General features: G+C 42.5%; 1 protein-coding gene across 1 annotated transcript in view; it reads right to left on the bottom strand.

The window, feature by feature from the left end:
* Positions 1-20,420, bottom strand: part of TDRD12 (tudor domain containing 12) — a gene marked incomplete at both ends in the record, with an annotated part of 80,042 nt that extends 59,622 nt beyond the window's left edge. The window contains 4 exons of the mRNA XM_082676935.1: positions 4,140-4,259; positions 5,813-5,949; positions 12,032-12,190; positions 20,397-20,420. Coding sequence (XP_082533061.1) covers positions 4,140-4,259; positions 5,813-5,949; positions 12,032-12,190; positions 20,397-20,420 — 440 coding nt within the window. The remainder of the gene's footprint in view (positions 1-4,139; positions 4,260-5,812; positions 5,950-12,031; positions 12,191-20,396) is intronic.
* Positions 20,421-21,440: the final 1,020 nt, after the last annotated feature.

Raw genomic sequence — 21,440 nt, forward strand, 5'->3', positions numbered from 1 at the left:
TGCGGGGGACAGGCGTGCCTGGAGAGGGAAGGAAGCGCCTCTCCCCACCTTGCCCTGCACATCTCTTCCATCTGGCTGCTCCTGAGTTATATCTTTTATAATAAACTGGTAATCTAGTAAGTAAAATGTTTCTCTGAGTTCTGTGAGCAAATTAATCAAACCCAAGAAGGGAACCTCTCATTTATAGCCATCCCAGTCAGAAGCACAGGTGACAACCCAGACTTGAAATTGGCATCTGAAGTTGGCAGGGGCAGGGGCTGGGGGAGGTCTTGTAGGGTGAAGCCCTTAACCTGTGGGATCTGATGCTATGTCAGGTTAGGCTGCTATACACACACACACTCCCAAACTGGAGTCAGAGTCATACTATGCTTTGGAAAGAAAATCGCAGGAGAAGCCATAGGCAGTGGAAGATCATGAAAAACCAATATTTAGAAGCATGGAACAAAAATAAAATAGAGTAAGGTTAGAGTGATACGTTTTATGTTTCTCCACTGGTTTTATTTCTCAGAGATGCCATCACCATCCTCCAAGGGTTGTTTCAAAGATCAAATGAGGTAACGTACATAAAGCACTTAGCCCTGTTATTTTTATTTTTACTAAGACACTAAGCACATTACCTCAAGAGAATCACAAAGGGTTTCCGAAGGGAGGTGTAAACAAACAAACAAACAAACGAATACAGTGGTTTTAAAACCTTGCTATACAAAAAATTACCTAATAAGCTTTTTGTTTTTTAACAAAATGTAGTAGATTCCTAATAAGGAAAAGGCCCAAGAGAAAAATCAATCTAGTCTATGAACAAGTAAATCAACAAGTCTGTCACAGGTTAATCAATTAGTCTGTGTGTCTGTGCATGTGTGTCTCTCTCTCAACACGGCGCACACACACACACAAACTACGTGAAGAGATACCCAACTTTACAAGTCAGAAAAATACAGCTTAAAACAAAATACCATTGTTGTCCAGCAAACAAGCAAAAGTTAAAAAGCCTGATGATACTCTACGTTGTGTGGGGAAAGCAGCACTTTCTACACCCCAATGATGGGAGTATAGACTGCTAGTCCTCTTGAAGGGAAATTTAACAAAAACTGTAATACACATGTTAAGAAAGACATTCTAGATGAGGCACAAACACAAAACCAGCAACATCAAAGAAGGTGATCAAAACCCAGTGAGATCACTTACCTGAAGCCCTTCATCACCTACACTGAGGGTCTCCTAGGGTTGGGTGTGTCCAAGGCTGGGAAGGCCCCTGGGGAGCACTGTGGTGGCGCCGGGAAGGGGGTAATGCAGAGGGGGCGTGAGAAAGACAGGGGTCTGCCTCTGAGGAAGAGCTGGGCACGGAGGGCTGGCTGCTCTGCAAGAGGGACAGGAAGGGGGCCGGCGTTGCTGGGCAGCCTGGTGGAACAGCGGCCTCAGCAGAGACCAGCTGGCTTATCAGGGTGGATTCCGAGGCAGCCACAAGAGTGATGCATTCGTCATCCCAAGGGAGCTACAGGTGATGAGGGCTGGGGGAGTGGAGATGGGAGGGTCTCCACAGATCCCACAAAAGCATCCATAAGAGAGGCAGCTTCCAAGTTCAGAGAGAACTTAGAATGCAACATCACCGGGACGTGCAAGTTGAATCAAAATTGTGCTGCTTCCGGCTTCCCTGGTGGTGCAGTGGTTGAGAGTCTGCCTGCCGATGCAGGGGACACGGGTTCGTGCCCCGGTCCGGGAAGATCCCACATGCCGCGGAGTGGCTGCGCCCGTGAGCCATGGCCGCTGAGCCTGCGCTCCGCAACGGGAGAGGCCACAACAGTGAGAGGCCCGCGTACCGCCAAAAAAAAAAAAAAAAAAAAAATTGTGCTGCTTCCCATAGCTGCTTCTTCCACAAAGCCAGTGTTGGAGGGGGAGGATGGGGCTACCCCCAGGACCTCAAGTAGTGCTCATTCAAGACAGCAAAGATCACAGTCATAACCCTGACACAGCACTGCCCAGTGCAGGGACCCATCCTGTACAAACACTGGCAATGTGGTCAAATTACTAGACAGGGGTGTGTGTGTGTGTGTGTGTGTGTGTGTGATACATGTGTACACATGTGCATGCATGCAGGTATACATTTCTACACCTATATATCTCATTTTGATTTACCTATATTCTTATGAGAATGTACAGTGCAAAATGGTTTGGTAACAATCTAGCTGGCTATCAAGAGAGGAGCGGTTAAAGACAGCAAGTATGCCAATTGTATTCACCCAGGAAAACGACTGAAAGTAGAAGGGAATACGTGTACTGGCAAAGAACTTCAAAATACTGGGTTGGCCAAAAGGTTTGTTCTTTTTTTCCATAAGATGGCTCTAGTAGCACTTAATTGTGTTTAACTTCATTCGAAACAATTTTGTTAGACTGTATTGTGACAGCTGTCATATCAGCGTGCATTAAAAAAAAAACATCAAAAATTTTTGGTGAATTTTTGTGCAGCCATTTTAATATTGGAGATGGAAGAAAAAAGCAACATTTTTGGCATATTATGCTTTATTATTTCAAGAAAGGTAAAAATGCAACTGAAACACAAAAAAAGATTTGTGCAGCGCATGGAGAAGGTGCTGTGACTGATCGCATGTGTCAGAAGTGGTTTGCGAAGTTTCGTGCTGGAGATTTCTCACTGGACACTGCTCCATGGTCGGGCAGACCAGGTGAAGTTGATAGCGATCAAATCGAGACAGTAACTGAGAACAGTCAATGTTATACCACGTGGGAGACAGCCGACACACTCAAAATATTCAACTCAAGTGCTGAAAATCATTTGCACCAGCTTGGTTATGTTAATCGCTTTGATGTTTGGGTTCCACATAAGTTAAGCAAAAAACACCTTCTTGACCATACTTCTGCACACGATTCTCTATTTTTTTTTTAAACATTTGGCTTCCACTTTTTAAAAAAAATTTTATTTATCTTTATTTTTGGCTGCACTGGGTCTTCATTGCTGCGCGCGGGCTTTCTCTGTTTCTGGCGAGCAGGGGCTACTCTTCATTGCGGTGTGTGGGCTTCTCATTGTGGTGGCTTCTCTTGTTGCAGACCACGGGGCTCTAGGTGTGCCGGCTTCAGTAGTTGTGGCATGTGGGCTCAGCAGCTGTGGCTCGCAGGCTCAGTAGCTGTGGCACACGGGCTTAGTTCCTCCGCAGCATGTGGGATCTTCCTGGACCAGGGATCGAACCTGTGTCTGCTGCACCGGCAGGCAGATTCTTAACTACTGTGCCACCAGGGAAGTGTCCCAAATGCATAATCTTCCACCAGGATAACAGAAAGACTGCATGTTTCTTTCATGACCAGGCAAAAACTGTTACAGCGTGGCTGGGAAGTTCTGATTCATCCGCCATATTCACCAGACACTGCACCTTCGGATTTCTATTTATTTAGGTCTTTACAAAATTCTCTTAATGGACAAAATTTCAATTCCCTGGACGACTGTAAAAGGCACCTGGAACAGCTCTTTGCTCAAAAAGATAAAAGTTTTGGGAAGATGGAATTATGAAGTTGCCTGAAAAATGGCAGAAGGTAGTGGAACAAAAGGGTAAATATGTTGTTCAATAAAGTTCTTCGTGAAAATGAAAAATGTGTCCTTTATTTTTACTTAAAAACCAAAGGCACTTTTTGGCCAACTCAATACATTCTTAAGTCAAATTTGCCAATAAGACAGTGTGTTCTAATTTTCATTAAAAGCTCCACGCATGTGAATATGTATAAAAGCACCGAAAAAGGTCTGCAAGTTCAGAGCCTGAACAGGTCACAGAAGCCTCCCAGGAGGGAGGGAGGGAGGAAATGGGGCTGGAGAAGGATGTCATGGACTTTTTTTTAATGCTTCATGATCCGATGTATAAATGTTTCTCTTTACACTTAATTTATCCCTTTTTGTAAGTTAAGAAGCCTAATAGCACAGAGCTCAGACCACACTCTAACCCCCTCACAACACAGCCTCTGGAGATGGGGCTACATGGCCAGGTTTGACACAGTGACTCAGAAGACACCTCCTGAAGGACAAAGAGACCTTTGAAATGGCTTAGCACTTCTCAAGAGGGTCTGATTCCACGTAAGCATCATGCACTCAAGTTAAGGCTTTTACTAACGATTCAGCCTATGTCAGAAGCTGTACTTACACAATCTCAGCGCTGTCTTCACAGAAGTCAATGTGCAATGTGACAGGTTTTGTGCAGTACAGTCTGAATTTCTTTGCTCTGTAGGGAAGCTGCATAAAAGTTTCTACTGCAACTCGGATGCTTAACAGTGAAAGAGAAAGAGTTCCATGATTTAAAAAATTATATATAACATATTTCTTTAAAGTACACCTAGTACATAATTAAAATACTTAACATGAAACAAAACCTGATTATTTCTGTTTCTATTACAGCCACCAACAGCAGCAAGTGCTTGGAGCCATTTGCCGAGCAAGGTGAAAACTGGTTCTTGGGGGCTCAGAAAAATCTTACTTTTTTATGTATAAAGCACAGATATACATATAGTACATAAAAGATACTCAGTAATCTTTGGCGTCAAAATTTTATGGCATGGGGGCAGGGAGGCATTAGAAAAACACTGTCTCCTTAGACTGAGAAACACTGGGTAATAACGAACAAACCTGGAAGCAAATTCTATTTAAGATTTTAAAATAGCAATTTCAATACACGACCAGAATTATCTTGAAGCTTCTGTAAATAAGCAGATGTTTTAAGAATTAGTATTTGTCAACTTCGCACAAAAGAGCTGATGGGCTGAGGTTTCGTAAGCTGTCCAGCATTTTTATTTCCATTCTCCTTCAGGCAAATGACAGAGCACTTGAACGTATGGTTTCGACATCAACAGGTTCTCGGGGCCGTGTGCGGGCAGCCTGGCCACCTTGGTCTCGGACCGTTTAGAAAAGGCGGCTGCACTAACCGCCCCTCCAGGCCTCCCCGCTCTAATCATACGATTCTCTTGCCCAAAACAAACTAAACTTAAAACTCCAAATACTAAGAGGAAATCTCTCCAAACCGTTAAATACGATGTTAATTTTAATAACCACTATGGTTACATGGGTGCAGAACCACAAGCTAGAAAGGCACCTCCTTTTCCATGAAGACCTGCCAGCCCTGCTGTGGGAGCGGCCCCCTGACACAGACTCCCCATCAGGGCACCCACCTCCCCTGCAGCTGGGACCACTCTTTCCCTTTTGGAAGAAGGGTCCTCATGTTTACTATTCATTATTTATTAAACTGATACCCTCTGACTCTGGGATAGGAAACCATGAGAAAAATTACCACAAACACCAAGACCACCTTGCTGACAAGTGTTTTCTAGGGAACCGTGGTGTGTGGTCCTGGAGTCATCGAGGGTCACTCTGAACGGCCTCCTGTCTTCTGTGACAGTCACACCCTCACTCTGTTAAGCAGGACGAGGGACGCACGCTCTGCTCTCAGCAATCTAAGGCTGTGCCAGCAAACCATCCCTTCTGTGGCGACAAGAAGAGTTTCTCTCTGCCTCCAGGTAGCCAGGCCTCCCCAAGCACCCATTCCATCACCTGAGCAAACTCAGGGGACATGCCACGCCAGGCCAGGAGAGCGGCTCACAGAGAGCGCCTGCACTTTCTAGGAAGGAAGGCAGAAGGAGGGCCGGAGCCGCCTGCTGAATTCTCATCCTGAGCACCTGCTCTTACATTCACTGCTTGTAACATTGGAACCTGCAAGTCTTCCCATCTTGAAGCTCTCGCCCCTTACTTCGAAAATGGACATTCTCCTTGAAAACAGACATCTGTCCCCTAAAGAGCATGAGGCAAAATAAATACATACATACATACTTTTTGGATTTCACTGGAACGTACTTGGCAAAATCCACAAGGAAACACTCTGTGAGGTAATGGTCTGCTGAAGACACTATTGACTTAATAACAGCCCTGCACCAGCACTTCAGTTCCTGACAATAAACCACACAAACCTACAAAATAAGAAGAAAACTTCGGTGTTAAAATCTCTAGTCATACTCAGAAAACTGTAAGATACTAATGAAAGAAATCAAAAATGACACAGATGGAGAGATACACCACGTCCTTGGATTGGAAGAATCAATATTGTGAAAATGCCTATACTGCCCAAAGCAATCTACAGATTCAATGCAATCCCTATCAAATTACCAATGACATTTTTCAGAATTAGAACAAAAAAATTTACAATTTGTATGGAAACACAAGAGACCACGAATAGCCAAAGCAATTTTTTTTTTTTTTTTTTTTTTGCGGTACGCGGGCCTCTCACTGTTGTGGCCTCTCCCGTTGCAGAGCACAGGCTCCAGACATGCAGACTCAGTGGCCATGACTCACGGGCCCAGCCGCTCTGCGGCATGTGGTATCTTCCCGGACCGGGGCACGAACCTGTGTCCCCTGCATCGGCAGGCGGACTCTCAACCACTGCGCCATCAGGGAAGCCCGCCAAAGCAATTTTGAGAAAGAAAAATGGAGATGGAAGAATCAGGCTCCCTGACTTCAGATTATACTACAAAGCCACAGTAATCAAAACAGTATTGGTACCGGCACAAACACAGAAATATATATCAATGGAACAGGATAGAAAGTCCAGAGACAAACCCACACACCTATGGTCATCTGATCTTTGACAAAGGAGGCAAGACTATACAATGGAGAAAAGACAGTCTTTTCAATAAGTGGTGTTGGGAAAACTAGACAGCTACACGTAAAAGAGTGAAATTAGAACACTCCCTAACACCATTCACAAAAATAAACTGAAAATGGATTTAAGACCTAAATGTAAAGCCGGATACTATAAAACTCTTAGAGGAAAACATAGGCAGAACACTCTCTGACATAAATAACAGCAAGGTCTTTTTCAAGGCACCCCCTAGAGTAATGAAAATAAAAACAAAAATAAACAAATGAGACCTAATTAAACTTAAAAGTTTTTGCACAGCAAAGGAAACCATAAACAAAACAAAAAGACAACCCTCAGAATGGGAGAAAAATATTGGGCTGGCCAAGAAGTTCCTTCAGTTTTTAAGTAAAAATAAGAGATACATTTTTCATTTTCGCCAAGAACTTTATTGAACAACGTATTCACTCTTTTGTTCCACTACCTTTTGTGATTTTTCAGGCAACTTCATAATTCCATCTTCCCCAAACTTTTTATCTTTCTGAGCAAAGAACTGTTCCAGGTGCCTTTTACAGTCGTCCAGGGAATTGAATATTTTTCCATTAAGAGAATTTTGTAAAGACCTAAATAAATGGAAATCTGGAGGTGCAGTGTCTGGTGCATACAGCAGATGAATCAGAACTTCCCAGCCAAGCTGTAACAGTTTTTGCCTGGTCATGAAAGAAACATGTTGTCTTTGCGTTATCCTGATGGAAGATTAGGCATTTTCTGTTGACTAATTCTGGATGCTTTTTGTCGAGTGCTGCTTTCAGTTGGTCTACCTGGGAGCAGTACTTGCTGGAATTAATCATTTGGTTTTCCGGCAGTAGCTCATAATAGAGGACTCCCTTCCAATCCCACCATATACACAGCATCACCATCTTTGGATGAAGACCGGCCTTTGGTGTGGTTGGTGGTGGTTCATTTCGCTTGCCCCACAATCTCTTCCGTTCCACATTATTATGCAGTATCCACTTTTCATCGCCTATCACAATTTGTTTAAAAAACGGAACATTTTCAATACATTTCAGTAGAGAATGGATATGGAAATACAGTCAAGAAGGTTGTATTTTCACTTAACTTACGTGGAACCCAAACATCAAAGCGATTAACATAACCAAGCTGGTACAAATGATTTTCAGCACTTGAGCTGAATATTTTGAGTGCGTCGGCTATCTCCCACGTGGTATGACGTTATTGTTCTCAATCAATGTCTCGATTTGATTGCTATCAACTTCAACTGGTCTACCCAACCGTGGAGCATCGTCCAGTGAGAAATCTCCAGCACGAAACTTCGCAAACCACTTCTGACACATGCGATCAGTCACAGCACCTTCTCCATGCGCTGCACAAATCTTTTTTTGCGTTTCAGTTGCATTTTTACCTTTCTTGAAATAATAAAGCATAATATGCTGAAAATGTTGTTTTTCTTCCATCTTCAATATTAAAATGGCTACACAAAAATTCACCAACTTTGATTTTTTTTTCAATGCACGCTGATATGCCAGCTGTCACAATACAGTCTAACAAAATTGTTTTGAATGAAGTTAAAGACAACTAAGCACTATTAGAGCCATCTTAGGAAAAAAATGAATGAACCTTTTGGCCAACCCAATATTTGCAAATGAAGCAACTGACAAACGATTAATCTCCAAAATATACAAAACAGCTCACGCAGCTCAATATCAAAAAAAAAAACACCAACCCAATAAAAAGTGGGTTAGAAGACCTAAATAGACATCTTTCCAAAGAAGACATATAGACAGTTAAAAAGCACATGAAAAGATGCTTAACATCACTAATTATTAGAGAAATGCAAATCAAAACTGCAATGAAGTATCACCTCACACTGGTAAGAATGGCCATCATCAAAAAAATCTACAAACAGTAAACACTGGAGAGGGTGTGGAGAAAAGGCAACCCTCCTACACTGTTGGTGGGAATGTAAACTGGTACAGCCACTATGGAGAACAGTATGGAGGTTCCTCAAAATAAAACTAGAACTACCATATGATCCAGCAATCCCTGGGCATATATCCGGAGAAAACCGTAATTCGAAAAGATGCATGCATCCCAATGTTCACTGCAGCACTATTTAATTGAGCTCAATATTGAGCCAGGACGTGGAAGCAACCTAAATGTCCACCGACAGAAGAATGGATAAAGAAGATGTGGTGTATATACACAATGTAATATTACTCAGCCATAAAAAAAGAATGAAATAAGGCCATTTGCAGCAACATGGATGGACCTAGAGATTGTCATACTGAGTGAAGTAAATCAGACAGAGAAATACAAATATCATATGATATCGCTTTTATGTGGAATCCAAAAAAAGAGTACCAATGTACTTATCTACAAAACAGAAATAGAATTATAGATGTAGAAAATAAACTTGTGGTTACCAGGGAGTAAGTTGGGGGGTGTGGTGGAGGGATAAGTTGGAAGACTGGGATTAACACACCCACAACTATATATAAAATAGATAACTAATAAGGACCTACTGTGTAGCACAGAGAACTCTACTCAATACTCTATAATGGCCTATATGGGAAAAGAATCTAAAAGAGAGTGGATGTATGTATAACAGATTCACTTTGTTGTACACCTGCAACTGTTATACACCTGCAACCTGTAACATTGTAAATCAACCATACTACTATCAAAATTTTTAAAAATTAAATTAAAAATCTCTAGTAAATAATGAGAGAACTAAAAGGTACTCTCAACATCATCTCATACCTTTTACCTTAAAGATGCAAGGAGGCTGGATTACCCCAAGCTAAACACTGCTTATTGGGAAAACAAGAACACAGGGCACCTGAATTCTATTTCAGTGGTTTTCTTACTACAGTCACTTTGACTCCTTAACTAAGGAGAATTTTTAGAAAGTGAAATAAGGAAAACGCATTGCTTTACCTTCTTAAATCAGAAAACAAAACTTACAAATAATTGTCAATCATGTGCCAGGACAACACAAAATCACAACCCCAGGCTCATCTTCCCGAACGGTTCTGCTTCCCATGCCTGTTTACCACCCTCTAACATTTGTTTGCTATCGGCCACAAATGGACGTCAGCGCCATGATGAAGGGGATTTTTGTCTTTTTGTTTACTGCCATATTCCCAGCACCTAGAACAGCGCTTGGCATGTACTATGTCTTCAAAACCTATTCAGTGAATGACTGAATAAATACCTGCAGCCCCCTTTTAGGGAAACTGCCCTGCTAGAGTGACAGTGCTTGGCATCCTGACTGTCCCATGGGACTGACAGGCCACAGACAGGCAAACCATAGGCTGACCACAGGCTTATAAAGTGGCTCAGCAGGGACAGCTGTGCCCAACAGGGAAGAAGTGGGACGGTAGAGATCCCTGCCCTCGGGAACTGAAGTTGGAAAACATAGGGCAGCTATTCTGCAAGGGGTGTGTTCTTGAGAGCCTCACATAATTCAAGGCTCAAATAATTCAAGAGAAATTGCGCCAAAGGATGGAGGGTATTTCTGTTTCATGCTAAAGTCAAAGAAACCTGTAGCTAATAATTCACACGGTCAGTCAACTTTGAAAAGGTGGTAAACTAGGGCTTCTACTGGCCAGTAATGAGATAATTTAAGCATCAAGAAAAATGATTGCAACTGATGAATACATTAAAAGCCATGAGATCAATGGCTTTAAAATACTTAAAAATAACAAGGAGAGAAAAACAAAACAAACCTCTAGACGTCAATGTAGATAACTAGGCACAGGAAAACTGATAAGGGAAAGAATCAAGCAATTTTTCCACCTTTCCAGTATTACTTCAGGAAGCCAAACTGTTCTAACAGATGAGGGAAGGTTCTCTATGGAAGAATTCCAGCTCATGAATGCAGAAGCAATGTGAAAATGACCATTTTGCAAGCATAAATGAAAGAGCTGATTTGGGTGGTGGTGGTCACTGGATAGCATTACTAGCCGACGGGAACCACAGGGGGCACTTAGGCTGCTGCCATCTGAATGCAGCGGTCAACCTCAGCATCACCGAAAGTGAGATTCTCTCCCAATTCAATACAAGAGGAACCTCACAGCACCAGTCATTCTTGGGGAAAAAACGTGACTATAAAAGTAATCAAAGCTTTATCAGTCTGCACGAAATATAGGGAATGAAGGGGAAAGTTCACCACCACCATAAGGAACCAACCAGGCTATACAGAACGTGTAATACTTTAAAAGGACAACTGACCTGGTTTCGTTTCTTCAACAAGTAAACGGTGGACTTCCCTGGTGGCACAAGAATCCACCTGCCAATGCAGGGGACATGGGTTCGATCCCTGGTCCGGGAAGATCCCACATGCCGCGGAGCAACTAAGCCTGTGCGCCACAACTACTGAGCCTGCACTCTAGAGCCTGTAAGCCATAACTACTGAGCCCACGTGCCACAACTACTGAAGCCCGTACACCTAAAGCCCGTGCTCTACAATGAAGAGTAGCCACCGCTCACCACAACTAGAGAAAGCCCGCACGCAGCAACGAAGACCCAATGCAGCCAAAAATAAAACAAATTAATTTTAAAAAAAAAGTAAATGGCATGAAAAAAATAATGTTATTAATAAATATTTAGGGTGGGCTGAGGAATTCAAATTATTTCTAATTTTTCTCATAGTTTATAAATCTTTTCCTATTACACTGTTATAAAAATTCAAATTCTTGGGCTTCCCTGGTGGAGCAGTGGTTGAGAGTCCGCCTGCCGATGCAGGGGACATGGGTTCGTGCCCCGGTCCGGGAAGATCCCACATGCCGCGGAGTGGCTAGGCACGTGAGCCATGGCTGCCGGGCCTGTGCATCTGGAGCCTGTGCTCCGCAACGGAAGAGGCCACAACAGTGAGAGGCCCACGTACTGCAAAAAAAAAAAAAAAAAAAATTCAAATTCTTCTGAGAAATGACTAACCTGCAGAGAGAAGCAGACAATGGGCACAGAGCTGAGGGTGCAGGAAAGGAAGGAGGGGCCACAATGTGGAGTAAGGAAAATAAAACACCACGAGTTGGTCAAAGTCACAGGCAACCAAAAGCGAGGCACTGGCCCTAGACTGGAAACCCCCATGCTCCCTCTGCTAAGGTCCCTGTGATGGATCTAGAATGATCCTCTGGTTCCCAGCCCCAAGACGATGGCTCTATGCCTGAATTTAGACGACACTCCACCTCCTGTTGCCCCATGTGAACCTGATACAACAATTGCCACTTTCCATGACTAGCCCGACTCTTATGCAACCGAAAGAACCTAACACAAGGCAATGACCATGAGCAGTTGAAGTACTCTAAAAGTTTTTGTCATCTTAGTGGCTCCAACAGTCCCCATTTTGAGTAGTATTTCAAGACACGTTGTTTAAAGCACATGTAGATACATACCTGCCCTTCTTCCAACGTTAGTGGTTTTATCTCTATATCTTGACACATGCTGTTATAGAAGTCATTCATGGCACTATTTAGCTTTTGATAGTCAACTTCATGATCTAAAAAGGGACTACATCCTTTTATAATAACCCAGAAGCAACCTGGATCTTCGATCTGTAAAATTTTTAAAAGACAAAACAATGCATGATTTAAAAGTGGAACCATAAAATAATAAACCTTAGAATCACAGTAACTCTTTCAAATTTAAGTGCTCTAACAAATTCTTGACAAGTACTTCTGTCTTAAATGGTCAGATAGAAGATAAAAGACCCTCAAACTATCACCTTGTATACCTTAAACTTATATAATGTCATATGTCAATTATATTTCAATAAAACTCGGAAAAACGATAAAAGACGCAAAGATAAAACTCTAAAACACGTAACCAGTAATATGGAATTTAGAATCATGTGCTGACTGAAAAAGCAAACAGAGATCAATGCCCTTGACCTGTACTTTGAAAATATCCATAATAAAATACAAATGCAAGGTTCAGAACAGCGTTCTTTGTACTCTATGTCTTTCATAAGAAAGAGAGGGAAATGTGAATGTATGTACATTCTGCTCATGTTAAAATAAAGAAATGGCAGATAAACCAAAAACATACAAATTATTACGTACGGAGGAAGCCAGGAATGGGGTAGAAGGAAGAGAGATGAAAGACTTCTCCAAATGTATCTTATTATCTATTAGTGTTATTAGAAACCACGATTTTCATCATTAGAGAAAGAATACAAATATAAAATGAAAAGTTAAATTTGAATTGAAAATATCAGCAAAAGCTCATGATTTTTCAAATGTGCTATATTTCCTGTCTACTGAAAGGGCCTAAAAGCAATGGCATCCCAAGATTTTGGATCCCAGATACCAGGTGAGAGGAGTACATTAGTATTCTATTTTTCTGAATGTTTGAACATTTTTATAATAAATAGTTGGAAAAAAGAACAGCTGGCCATCCTGGTTCCAGTAATGGCAGAGTGGCTCATATAGACTAACCCACCTGCAAGTAACAATGATAAACCCTGGAAAAAAAGAAAATGACGGGCTGAAGGCACTGAAGAGTGACCAAAATCAGGTGGGAGATTCAATCCTTGAAGGGAGGCAACAGGGCTAGGTGAGACCCATGTTCATAAACAGCTTTTCCCCTGAAAACAGCCCCAGTCCTGGGGGTGCAGAACACAACTGAAGCAGAAGCCACCCCGTTTGTGGCTTGAGAAACCAAAGAATGGCGTCTGGGGCTGCCAGAGCAGCTGTACATGAAGGGGAGAAATGCTGAGCCACAGAGGGGAGAGCCCTGAAGTCTGCACACGAAACCCCTCAAATCCTCGGCAGAGCCTGAACGGCACGGTGAGACTCCAGGGAATCCTGGGAGAAGCCACAGTCGGAAGGCTGATGGAAATACAGTTTCAGCTTCTGCCCACAAGAACTGCAGGACTCTGGACACAGAGTGACTGCCCAAACCTCTGCACTAAGAGGCCACCCAAACTCACAGCATAAGGCCATGTCCCCTCCACAATGCCGGCCTGAGAAAGAATTACTTTTGTCCCAGCCAACACCTGACACAGGCCCTTGACCTCCCCTTGTCACAGAACTTACTGAAAAGGGCCTCAGTTGTGGAGCCTACCTATCCCTTTGGGATGTGTATGTTATCTCCTACCACTCAGAGTATTCCTTCTCGAGGACCTGATAACCAATTCCTTTGGGATGTAATCATCTGGAAGGACAGGGCCCCGGCCTCCCAGTCTCTGCGGGAATTCAGAAGCCTGGCCCCAGAGGCGGTGGACACAGCTGCCCCACCACAGTTACACTGATCCACCCTCTGTCATTTTCCACTGAAGCCCCTCTCCTCGTCCTCCTCACTCTCCCTTTAAAACGTCCGGTCATCTCTACACAAATTGGAACGCAACTCAGCTCCCTCCCGTACATCAGCAGTCACTGAATACAATCTGTTCTCACTGCTTTAACCAATGTCCAGCTTTGATTCTCTCTGACACCCATCACAGGAAAAGGGAGTTTGGAGCAGGAGTTAAGGAGGCTCAGTAAACACCTCAGGCTCCCTGAGAACCCCTGCAGTGCCAGGCCTGAGGAGTAAAGACCATGTTGCAGGACAAAGAGAATGTGCTCTGCCAACAAGGGCAAAATCAAGAGGTCTGCAAAGAACTATAAACCAAGCCTCCCAAAGTGCTGACAGAGCACACAGTAGTTCCCTGTCACCACAACCGTCAGTGTAGCATGAACAATACTAGACAGGCAAAGAAATGAGAATGCAGTGCACAGCCAAGGTAAAAAATGCCCAACAGAAAGTGAACCCAAGACTGCCCAGATGTTGAAGTGAACAGGTAAGGACTTAAAAGCAGCTATTATAAATACCATGTTCAAAAACTTAAGGATAAGATGGCTATAGTGAGTTTGTTTTTTAAAAAGGAGAATTTCACGTAAGAAATGGAAACTATTTTAAAAAAATAAACTTTGGAAAAGGGTAATTCTAGAACCAAAAAGTGAAACAAACAAAATAAAAAATTTATTAGTGGTGTGCTTACCACTCCTACTCAACATTGTGCTGGAGGTCCTAGTCAGTACAAGAAAAGATTGTCAGGAAAATCGGAAAAGAAGAAAGAAAAGTGTCTCTATTCACAATAAGAATATCTATGTAGAAAATTCTAAGGAGTCTACAAAAAATATACTAGAACTAATAAGTGATTGTACCAAGATTCCAGGGTACAAGGTCATATAATAAATTCCACTGCATGTCTATATTCCAGCAATAAAAATTGGAAATTTAAATTTTAAAAACAGTATCGTTTGCAATAGCACCAAAAAGCAGGAATTACTTAGGAATAAATCTAACAAAAAAATGAACAATTTGCATGCTAAAAGGTACAAAACACTGGTGAAATAAATCAAAGAAAGGCCTGTAATGCAAATATACTATGTTCATGGAATGTTAAGATTTTGATTTTCCCCAAAATGGTCTATAAAAAGGACTCAATTCCAGCAGTTGTGAAATCAACAAACTATTCATGAAATTCTTATTGGAAAGGTAAAGGAACTAGAATAGCCCCTATAATTCTGAAAAAGAACAACATAGTTGGAAGACACACTATCTGATTTCAAGACTTAATATAAAGCTGCAGTAATCAGAACTGTGTGGTACTGGAGAAAGAACAGATACATAAATCAACACAACAGAAACAGAGTCACGCATGTGTAGTCAAGTGATTTTCAATAAAGGCACAAAGGCAATTCAATGGAAGGAGGATAGTTTTTTCAACAAATGATGCTGGAACAATTAGATATATGCAAAAAAATGAACCTCGATCCATTCCTTGTACCATATACAAAAATTAACTCACATGGATCATTTATCTAAATGTAAAATATAAGACTATAAAAAATGTTTGAGGAATACATGGGGGGAATCTTTGTGACTGTGGTTAGGCAAAGATTTCTTAGATAAAACACCAAAAGTATAATTCGTATAAGCAAAAATTGATAAACTGGACTTAATCCAAATTTTAAACTTCAGCTCTTTGAAAGACATTGTTTAGAGAAGGAAGAGATAAGCCACCAACTGGGAGAAAATATTTACAAATCACATATTCAACAAAGAACTTTATCCAATATATATATAAAAAACTCTACAAAGTCAATAATAAGAGAACAAACCACCAAGTTAGAAGAATGGGCAGATGTGAACAGATACTTGACAAAAAAAGATGGAAGGATGAGCAAACAAGCACCTGGAAACATGATTAACACATTTGTCATTAGGGAAATTAAAATTAAAACCACAGTGAGATACCAGTAAATACCTACTAGAATGGCTAAAATGTTTAAAACTGACAATATCAAGTGCTGGTGAGGATGTAGAGCACTGTTCATGGAAATGTAAAGTGGTACAGTTACTTTGAAAAAGTTTCTCATAAAATTAAACATACTGACAAACATCAGTAACAAACAACATCAGTAACAAACAAACATCAGTAAATCCTACTGATTTACCCATAAAATAAAAACTTGTATTCACACAAAAACCTGTAGGCAAAGTTTCTAGCAGCTGTATTTATAATCTCCCTCAACTGGAAACAACTCAAATGGCCTTCAACTGGTGACTGTATAAACAAATTGTCACGTGTTGATACAATGGAATACTACTCACTCCTAACAAGTGCCACAACACAGATGAGCCTCCAATGCATTACAGTAAGTCAAAGCAGCCAGACTCAAAGGCTACATACTACTGTATGATTCCATATGCACAATCCCACTTTTATGACATTTTGGAAAAAGGCAAAACTAATAGGGACAGAAGACAAATCAGTAGTGGTTGCCAAGGACCAGAGGTGGGGGAAAGAAATGACTACAAAGGACCACAAGGAAATTCTGGGGGGTGATGGAACTGCTCTGTATTTTGACCGTGGTGGTGATTACATGACTACGCATTTTTCAAAATATCACAGAACTCTACATTAAAAACAATAAAACAGTTCATGGTTAAAAAAGATATGAAACAAATATGGCAAAATGTTGAAATCTGGCAAAGCTAGGTGATAGACGTCCAGGTGTTTATAATATTTTCTATACATTTTTGTATGTCTAGAGTATTTCTTTCCTAATAAAAAGTTAGATTTTTAAATTATTTTTCATCAAAAGTAATGATTTTTTTTAAAAGCTTCTTGTCTTCTGACGTGGCATCACCTATGCAGTATTTTACTAAAAATGTTTAACCTGAACACAATCATGAGGAAACAGACAAATCCAACCTGAAGGGTATTTTGCAAAGCAACTGCCCTTACTCTTCATAAATTTCAATGACATCAAAGATACAAAAAAGGCCAGAGAACTGACCCAAATTCAAGGGGAATAAAAGGCCATGACAATTAAAAGCAATGTATAATTTTTTATTCGATCCTGGATCAGAGAAAACAAGTTACAGAATACATTATTGGCACAGTTGGAGAAATCTGAGTATGGATTTTATATTAATGTATCAATGTTACATTTCTCAAGCGTGATAATTATATTCTGGTTATGTAAGCAAAAGTCTTTATTCTTAGGAAACACGCATAAGTATTTAGAGTTTACAACTAATTCTCAAATGGTTCGGCAAAAGAAGTCAACGATTTTATATACATATATTATTAAGAAATATGCAAATATGACAAGATGTTAACAATTGTTGACTCTAGGTATAGAGTATATGGTTATTCTCAATATTCTTTTTGTAACTTGTTTTTGAGTTTGAAAATCTTCAAAATATTAAGATGGGGAAAGATGTTTAAAAATATTTTGAAGGCATCATAGATAATTTGAAGTTTCTAGATTGTTTCAATTTTTTTTTTTAATCTGCTACTGAAACCTAAAAAATGTAGGCCAGGTTCAGTTTTACCCTCCAGAAGAACAAGTGGCTCAAGCTGCCGAGGTTGGCGCCTGCTGCTTCCCGCCGATGCCATAAGGCAATGCTGCCCACACTGCAGTCATCAGCCTTACACATTTTTTTCCCTGCATGTCTACGTTATTTCCATTAGAAAAATAGTATCTATATAATATTTTGGTCCACTTTCTTCTCCTTACCTCTACCATTCAAACTTGAATACTTTATTTCTACTCAAGTAAAAGTAGAATCAGCTACCTGGCATGAGAATTAAATATCTCACATCATTAAATTAATAGGATTTAATTGAATTAAAGTATGTTCTTTATTATTTCTCAGGACTAGTGACTCATGTTTCCTACATGTTATTTCCCTTTACTTTCATTTATCTGGGTAACTATGTAATGAGTGTCTCTTTTCCTACATTCAGTAACATGAGTGGGTGTAAGTATAATTTATAACATCAGTAACTGGACTCATCGTTAATTATCAATTCATGTTCAATTCCCCTTAGTATATGGTATTTGCATAATAACTTCAGATATTTTAGTCAAGTTCACTTTCCGACATCAATGATAAAAATTAAGACGTTAATTTTAAAACGTTATGAAATTTCCAGACTAACTAGCACGTGGCCCACTTTTGCTCATACTGTCGTGAGAGGTCCCTGGGCAGCTACTGCTTCAATCTCAATCCAGTCTCCTCAGAACAAAGCAGCATCCGGGTAAGCACTCCAGCAGGAAAACCACTCCTGACATTCTGTTTGTGGATTTCACTGAGGGTACTGAAGTCATACACTCAGCCAGCAGAACAGCTGCTTCTACCACATTATTGAGGTCACAGCCTGCAGCTTTCAGAATCTCACCCCTATTTCCAAGGCTTGTTTAGCTTCTTCTGTCACCCCTCCTGGCACAAGCTGTCCCTCTGAAGGGTCCATACCTAGCTGTCTTGAAATGTAAGTGATCCTTTCCACTAACAAAGCTTGACTGCAGGACCAATGGCCTTGGGGCTTTCCCTGTGCTGATCACCTTTCTGATCAAGGATGACACGACATCCTTTTCTCCTGCAGTGCTTCTGGGTCTCACTGCATTCTGCCTTCCTCATTTCTGACACAACTGCATGTTCCCTGGGATGCTTCCTTTACATATATTTTTAATCAACACCTTTTTTCCCCTTAGCCTCATCCTAACAGGTCTGTAATGCTAGTTATGATGTTTTTATTTCTAAAATATATTACAAATACATAACTGTTAAAAATTTTTAATTTATTTTTAATTGTGATAAAGTACACATAAAATTTACCATCTTAACCATATTCAGTAGCATTAACTACATTCATATTGTTGTGCTACCTTGATCACCATCCATCTCCAGAACCTTTTTCATCTTGCAGAACTGAAACTCTATATCCATTAAACAATAACTCCCCATGCCCCACCCCAGCCCCTGGCAACCACCATTCTGTTTTCTGTCTTCATGAATTTGACTTCTCTAGGAACCTAACATAAGTGGAATCATGCAGTACTTGTCCTTTTGTAATTGGTTTATTTCACTTAACATGACGTCTTCAAGATTCATCCATGTTGTAGCATATATCAGAATTTCCCTCCTTTTTAAGGCTGAATAATATTCCATTGTATGTAAATACTACATTTTGCTCATCCATTCATCTGTTGGGAAAAACTTGGGGGAAAAAATTTATCCATGTAAAAGCTAAGTTAATCTGGAAAACTACAGCTGGTAATGGTACCACACTTGAGGAAATACTCCTATATTGGATAGAAAATTTGCTCTGAGTGTGAGCAGGGTAAGAACCGGCAGTGGGGTCAGACCAGAGCTGAGGGGATAGAGAAAAGGGTTCTTGGGTCCAACTGAGAAAAGAGGGGTTCCCAAGTTAGAGGCAGTGAGAGTCCAGCAACTCCTTCCAAAATTCATGGATTTGCACATGGCATCATCCGTACCCCCTGGAAGAGCCCTGTCTTTCTAAAGGAGAAATCAGACTATTTAGGGAAGGTGGTGGAGAGGAGCTTGCCAGTTACATCTCGAAACCCTAAAAGTCTCAGAGCGAATCCTCTGTAAGAATCAGCTGCTTCAAACGCTTGTGAATCTCTGTTGGTATAAACTACATAAAACAGGAACAGGAAAGTTGATTTTTTTTTTTAAATGCCATCATGCCTCTCCTCTGCCCACCGAAGTATGATCTTTTCCAAAAAGTTCTTTATATTTCCTTTTCCCAATACCCACCCCTTTGCTCTGGTTTGTAAACTCCTTCCTGCAAGTACACACCGTGAACACACTACGTGCTTTCCCGGTCTCTGGCATCTTTAAGGAGCACGCACCTCACTCAAAGGAGAAGCTGCAGTTCAGGTCGCTCTGCAGGCCCCCTCCGGGGCGAACTCCCGCTGCCCACCCCACCCCCCCGACTCCAACGACGGCGAGTCCGGAGGAGCCCGCGTGGGGAGGGGCTGGCCGCCAGAGTCCTGGGGCGCGAGCGGGAAGGGGTCCCCACGAGTGCAGCCGGGACGGGCGTGTGTTCGGAGGAGAGACACAGGTCACCCACGCCCCTGTCCAATGCAGGTGGGGACCGGCCGGAGAGGACCGGCGTCGGGGGAGAGTAATAGGTCAACGGACCGAGGGCGCGACGGGGGCCTCACCCAGCGCCGAACCGGGACCGGGAGAAGGGGTCAGAGTCCGTCCCTCCCCCTGAGGTTCTAGATACACGACACCTAGTTCAATCCGAATTTCGGAGAAACAACGAATGATTTTTTACTCTAAGTATGTCCCAAATACTGCATGGGGCAGCCTTGAACGAAAATTCCCCGTTGTTTATCTGAAATTAAGCGTCCGGGATCTCATCCGGCACCCCTTCCCGCGGGTCCCCAGCCGGGGCGGACCCTGCACGGGGAGCGGGTGAACGGCCGGGCTCAGGGCTTCACGCTCGCTCACCTTCAGCACCAGGACGTGGAGCATCTTCCCCGAGCCTCGCAGGCCACCGGGCAGACTCGCCCGGGAAACACGCGCAGCGTAGCGGCCGCGCCCGGCTCCTGGTCTCCCCGTCGCTACTCCCTCGAGATGAACTTTTGGGGGCAAAAACAGAGTCTCCTGCAGTGCCGGCCTCCGCGGAGTCACGCTTCCTCTCCAGGTCAGCGCTGCGGAGCCCGCGCGCCCAGCCCAGGCCCCGCAGCCCTGGCCCAGCACCGCAGCTAACCGCAGGCTACGCGCCGTCCTCCAACCTGAACACCGGCGAGGGCTCACTGGGGTTCCCGCCCCGCCCCCCAACGCCCGCCCCCTGCCAGCGCACGCCTTGAGGATTCCAGAAACCGCGTGGCGCGCCAACCGCCAGCACAACTGGCCGCAGCTGTGCTCACAGCGCTTGGGGGTCGACGGGGGGGCGGAGCTGCGCGGGGCGTCACGTGGCTCGCTCCCTGGGTCCTCGCGAGCACTCACCTGAAGCCTTCAGTTTTAAATGTAAGTTTGAGTTCCAGAGGTCAAGTAAACATGTGCTTAAAGCTCCAAGCAGCAAAAATGTGCTGCTAGTCTGGAGGAAAGCACAACGCAAAGTACATGAAGTTCACGTGTTACTGAATGGGCCCAACCAGGCCGCGCCCCCCCCCCAATCACCCGGCCCCGTTCACCTGAAAGCTCAAGACCTTGTCAAAAAAAAAAAAAAAAAGGGAAATCACCAGGTCGGATTTAAACACGAGGTCTCGGAGGCAGTTCCCAAGCCCCAAAGAAGATGCAGAGTACAGCCCTCTCCCACTTTTTTTTTTCTTAAAGTTGTGTTTTTCTTTATTTTTTACTTTTGGCCGCACTTCAGGGCATGCGGGATCTTAGCTCCTCCACCAGGAATGGAACACTTGCCCCCTGCAGTGGTAGCACACAATCTTAACCCCTGGACCTCCAGGGAAGTTCCAGCCCTCTCCCAGTTCTTTGTGTGGGGTTAACACTTTTTTCCTTCGACTAGGTACCATGCTACAATATGGTGTTTCC

This window comes from Grampus griseus (assembly GCF_964374135.1).
Source record: "Grampus griseus genome assembly, chromosome: 19".
Taxonomy (NCBI): Eukaryota; Metazoa; Chordata; class Mammalia; order Artiodactyla; family Delphinidae; genus Grampus; species Grampus griseus.